This window comes from Microcaecilia unicolor, chromosome 1 (assembly GCF_901765095.1).
Source record: "Microcaecilia unicolor chromosome 1, aMicUni1.1, whole genome shotgun sequence".
NCBI classification, from domain to species: Eukaryota; Metazoa; Chordata; class Amphibia; order Gymnophiona; family Siphonopidae; genus Microcaecilia; species Microcaecilia unicolor.
Genome location: NC_044031.1, coordinates 317,276,760 through 317,282,768, shown reverse-complemented (window position 1 = coordinate 317,282,768; position 6,009 = coordinate 317,276,760). Strand labels below are relative to the sequence as shown.

Below are 6,009 nucleotides of genomic sequence, written 5' to 3'. Positions count from 1 at the left end.
TTGAACGCATGCATGGATCCAAAGAAAATTAAATTTTCATCTATTTCACAAACTATGTCCAAGAAAGGGTATTTTCCCACCCTCCCCCCCCCCCATGTCCTTTTGAAAAGTTAACTCCTCCTCCTTACGTTACGTCTTACGTGGTAAAGATTATATGAGATCGGGAACCGGTACCATCCAGAACCTAACAGTTCTACAGTCTTATCTGTACCCTATAAATTATAGGGTACACAGATAAGACTGTAGAACTGTTAGGTTCTGGACGGTACCGGTTCCCGATCTCATATAATAATTTTATTTTACTGCCATTCTTCAAATATTTTTGACAAGACTGTCAAGACAATAAAGTTCCCCGCCGGATTGTGAACCTCGGGTAAAAAGTTGGGGAACCGCTTTCCACAGCTTGTTGAGCTAAAGGTCACAGGAGAGAGCAGCAGCTCTTTTCAGCCTATTAAACCTCCTTGGTCTCAATTTCGTCCCTCCCCCTCCCCGCCCCCAGTGTTGCACGCGCTCGCTCGCCAACAAGGCCTACCGGCTTGTGCAACTCTGGTGCCCTTTGGTCACTCATTAGGCAGGAGGTGCTTGCTCGTACACACTTAAAACATAGACGCAACTCTTTTTTATCTCTCTCTCTCTCACTTTTGTTATGACGGTTTTCTCCTTGCTGACGGTCAGGAGCCGCTGGTACACGTTGGGGAGAGTACGCAGGTGAGCGCCGCCTCTTAATCTCACGCTCAGCACGAATGTTGGGATTTGGGGGCTGTTTGGTTTTCTTGTGTGATTAGGTGTTGAAATAAAGTCACTTGCACAGAGGAAACACTGATCTTTGCGGGGTGGAATGTAGGTGTTTGTCTTCTGCTGCCGCCGCCGCTCTCGGTTTTATACTCAATTCTTTCTTGCACAGAGACAACGCTGATCTATACAAGGGCCTAATGTGTGTGCTTCTCTAACGTTATGCTTTCTTTGGTAAGCAGAGCTGTGGTTAAGAAAGTGAAAGCTAAAAATCTTGTGTTCCTTTTCTTACCTATGTTTCCTGTCCCTTCGCCCCCCCCCCCCCCCCCCCCAATAGCATTCTTACATTTATTTGGATTTGCTCACACCAACATAAGTAATGCCATACTGGGAAAAAGCCAAGGGTCCATCGAGCCCAGCATCCTGTCCCCGACAGCGGCCAATCCAGGTCAAGGGCACCTGGCAAGCTACCCAAATGTACAAACATTTTATACAAGTTAATTCCCGAAATTATGGATTTTTCCCAAGTCCATTTAGTAGTGGCCTATGGACTTGACCTTTAGGAAACTGTCCAACCCCCTTTTAAACTCTGCCAAGCTAACCACCTTCACTACGTTCTCCAGCAATGAATTCCAGAATTTAATTATGCGTTGGGCGAAGAAAATTTTTCTCATATTTGTTTTAAATTTACCACACTGTAGTTTCATCGCATGCCCCCTAGTAGTAGTATTTTTGGAAAGCGTGAACAGACGCTTGACATCCACCTGTTCCACTCCACTCATTATTTTATATACCTCTATCATGTCTCCCCTCAGCCATCTCTTCTCCAAGCTGAAAAGCCCTAGCCTCCTTAGTCTTTCTTCATAGGGAAGTCATCCCAACTATCATTTTAGTCGCCCTTCGCGGCACCTTTTCCAGTTCTATATAGATTTTCACATGGAAGCTAAATTTAGGTTTTTAGGAAGGAAGCTCAAATCCAGATCCTCTAGGGTAGCATTTTCTGAAATGCTACCTGTTCCACGCCTAAGCGACAGACAATGATCCGGAGTCTCAATGCATGGTTGAGACGATGGTGTGGGGAGGAGGATTTTGGATTTGTCAGGAACTGGTCAGCATTCTGGGGAAGGGAGAGCCTATTCCAATCTGATGGGCTTCACCTTAACCAGGGTGGGACCAGGCTGCTGGCGTCAACTTTTAAAAAAGAAATAGAGCAGCTTTTAAACTAGAAATGGGGGGAAGGCCAACAGTCGCTCAAAAACGCATGGTTCGGGATACGGTATCTTGCAAGGATACCTCACAAACAGGGAAGATAGGGTTTCTGGATAGTGAGGTTGCACAACAGACCGTGGTAGGCCAGGTGCCCTTAAATACAACCAAAGATCAGGCAAAAGATGGCAAATCATTAGTGTCAAGTACTAAGCATCATGCAAATAGGAACAACAAACATACTCTGAAATGTCTATATGCAAATGCTAGGAGTCTAAGAAATAAGATGGGAGAGTTGGAATATTTTGCACTAAATGAAAAATTGGATATAATAGGCATTACTGAGACCTGGTGGAAGGAGGATAACCAGTGGGACGCTGCCATACCGAGGTACAAAGTATATCATAGTGATAGGGTGGACCGGACTGGTGGAGGGGTAGCTATCTACTTTAAAACAAGAGCTCTGTAAAGTAATGCAAGAATTAGATGCAATTAAAGCAACTTATAGGACTGTGCAGAATCATAACTTCTCACCACTGCCTCAAAGAATAAAACCACATAAGAACAGATGGTTCACAGTAGGCTCGGGCAGACTTCATCATGTGACACAGAAGCATCCGCCCGCACAAGTGTTGCCACTATAAAATTCTTTTGCTCCACTACAGCACTCTGATGTTCCTGAAAATAAAACTGAAGTGGAAAAAGAAGAAAAAGCAAGGAAGGGGGAACAAAAATATGAGAAGGTACCCAAAGAGAAAACACCCTCACAAATCACTAAAACCAAAACACATACTAGGAAATGTACATGGAAAGCGATGACCACAAATGCTCGCAGTCTAAGCAAGAAAATTCCTGACCTTCAAGCCCTGATTTTGGAGTCTAACTTGGACATAGTTGCAGTCACAGAGACATGGCTCAATGGTTCCCATGAATGGGATGTAAACATACCAGGCTATAATCTTTTTAGGAAGGATAAAGAGGGACGTATAGGTGGAGGAGTAGCTCTGTATGTCAGAAATGATATCCCAGCGACTGAAATGACAGGGAACTGGGGAAAGGAAGAAGCGATATGGATCACCTTAAAAAGAGAGGATAGAACATTGGTCCACGTGGGTGTTGTCTATAGACCCCCAACACAATTGGAAGAACTAGATAAAGATCTGATTGCTGATATTCAAAAGTTGGGGAAGAAAAGAGAGGTGCTGTTGTTGGGAGATTTTAATCTGCCGGATGTAGATTGGAAGGTTCCATCTGCAAAATCAGAAAGAAGTAGAGAGATTGTGGATGCTTTCCAAAGTGCTCTGCTCAGACAAATGGTGAACGAACCCACAAGGGAGGGAGCCACGTTGGATCTGGTGCTCACGAATGGGGATAGTGTGTCAAATGTCCGAGTGGCTGCGCACCTGGGAAACAGTGACCATCAAACGGTTTGTTTTGATGTAACAGCTCATGTGGATGGCAGCCACTCTAAACTCAAAGTCCTCGATTTCAAGCGAGCTGACTTTAACAAAATGGGAGAATACCTGAGGAAGGAGCTGATGGGCTGGGAGGACATACGAGAAGTGGAAGGACAGTGGTCCAGGCTAAAAGAAGTAATAAACAGGGCCACAGACCTTTATGTAAGGAGAGTAAATAAAAGCAAGAGAAAAAGGAAACCAATATGGTTCTCAAAGCAAGTGGCTGAGAAAATAAAGATTAAAGAGTTAGCGTTCCAGAAATATAGAAAATCTCAAGAGGAGGAACACGGGGAGGAATACCGGATGAAACTGAAAGAAGCCAAGAGAGAGGTACGTCTGGCGAAGGCGCAAGCGGAAGAACAAATGGCTAGAAATGTAAGGAGGGGAGACAAAAACTTCTTCAGGTATATTAGTGAAAGGAGAAAGACTATAAAGGGAATTGTGAGACTAAAAGAAACATCAAAACGCTATGTAGAAAATGATGAAGAAAAAGCCAATTTGCTAAATAGATACTTTTGTTCTGTTTTCACTGATGAAAACCCTGGGGAAGGACCGAGAGGGACTGGCAAAAGTACACCTGAGAATGAGGTGGATAGAGCGCCGTTCACGGAAGAGAGTGTGTATCAACAACTTGGAAAGCTGAAGGTGGACAAAGCCATGGGGCCGGACGGGATCCACCCCAGAATACTGAGGGAGCTCAGAGAGGTTCTGGCGGGTCCTCTTAAAGACTTGTTTAATAAATCCTTGGAGACAGGAGAGGTTCCGAGGGATTGGAGAACGGTGGAGGTGGTCCCTCTTCACAAAAGTGGGGATAGGGAAGAAGCTGGAAACTACAGGCTGGTAAGCCTCACTTCGGTTATTGGAAAAGTAATGGAAGCCATGCTGAAGGAAAGGATAGTGAATTTCCTGGAAGCCAATAAGTTGCAAGATCCGAGACAACATGGTTTCACCAAAGGGAAATCGTGCCAAACGAATCTCATTGAATTCTTTGACTGGGTGACGGGAGAATTAAATCAAGGACGTGCTATGGACGTCATCTACTTAGATTTCAGCAAGGCTTTTGACACGGTTCCCCACAGGAGGCTCTTAAATAAACTAGACGGCCTGAAAATAGGACCCGAAGTGGTGAACTGGATTAGGAACTGGTTGACGGACAGACGCCAGAGGGTGGTGGTGAATGGAGTTCGCTCGGAGGAAGGAAAGGTGAGTAGTGGAGTGCCTCAGGGATCGGTCCTGGGGCCCATTCTGTTCAATATATTTGTGAGTGACATTGCCGAGGGGTTACAAGGTAAGGTTTGCCTTTTTGCGGATGACACCAAGATTTCCAACAGAGTGGACACCCCGGAGGGTGTGGAAAACATGAAAAAAGATCTGAAGAAGCTAGAAGAATGGTCTAACGTTTGGCAATTAAAATTCAATGCGAAGAAATGTAAAGTGATGCACTTGGGGAGTAGAAATCCAAGGGAGACATATGTGTTAGGCGGGGAGAGTCTGATAGGCACGGAAGGGGAGAGGAATCTTGGGGTAATAGTATCTGAGGACCTGAAGGCGACTAAACAGTGCGACAAGGCGGTGGCAGTAGCTAGAAGATTGCTAGGCTGTATAGAGAGAGGAGTGACCAGCAAAAGAAAGGAGGTTTTAATGCCCCTGTATAAGACGTTGGTGAGGCCCCACCTGGAGTATTGTGTTCAGTTTTGGAGGCCGTATCTTGCGAAGGATGTTAAAAAAATGGAAGCGGTGCAAAGAAAAGCTACGAGGATGGTACGGGATTTACGTTCCAAGACGTATAAAGAAAGGCTTGCTGACCTGAACATGTACACCCTGGAGGAAAGGAGGAACAGGGGTGATATGATACAGACGTTCAAATATTTGAAAGGTATTAATCCGCAAACGCACCTTTTCCGGAGATGGGAAGGCGGTAGAACGAGAGGACATGAAATGAGATTGAAGGGGGGCAGACTCAGGAAAGATGTCAGGAAGTATTTTTTCACGGAGAGGGTGGTGGACGCTTGGAATGCCCTCCCGCGGGAGGTGGTGGAGATGAAAACGGTAACGGAGTTCAAACATGCGTGGGATATGCATAGAGGAATCCTGTGCAGAGGGAATGGATCCTCAGAAGCTTAGCTAAAATTGGGTGGCGGAGCAGTTGGGGGGAAGAGGGGGTGGTGGTTGGGAGGCGAGGATAGGGGAGGGCAGACTTATACGGTCTGTACCAGAGCAGGTGATGGGAGGCGGGACTGGTGGCTGGGAGGCGGGAAATACTGCTGGGCAGACTTATATGGTCTGTGCCCTGAAAAGGACAGGTACAAATTCAAGGTAAGGTATACACATATGAGTTTGTCATGGGCAGACTGGATGGACCATGCAGGTCTTTATCTGCCGTCATCTACTATGTTACTATGTATTGTATATTAACGAGAGCCTTGACTCAGATAGATTACAAATTCAGCAGGACACAAATCACACCTTTGAATCATTGTGGGTTGAAATTCCATGTATCAAAGGGAAAAGGACGGTGATAGGAGTGTACTACTGTCCGCCTCGCCAGGATGAGCAGGTAGAAGCAGAAATGATAAAAGAAATCAGAGACGCAAACAAAATGGGCAATATGATA

At 45.4% G+C, this 6,009-nt stretch overlaps 1 protein-coding gene across 2 annotated transcripts in view; it reads left to right on the top strand.

Annotated features, from left to right (window-relative positions):
• Positions 1-515: 515 nt before the first annotated feature.
• The window catches only part of ECI2 (enoyl-CoA delta isomerase 2), a 192,431-nt gene continuing 186,937 nt past the window's right edge, over positions 516-6,009 (top strand). The window contains exon 1 of one of the 2 annotated variants that reach the window (XM_030208681.1): positions 516-708. In XM_030208681.1, coding sequence (XP_030064541.1) covers positions 647-708 — 62 coding nt within the window. In that variant the 5' untranslated portion in view covers positions 516-646. The remainder of the gene's footprint in view (positions 709-6,009) is intronic. The other variant, XM_030208688.1, reaches the window with a different exon arrangement.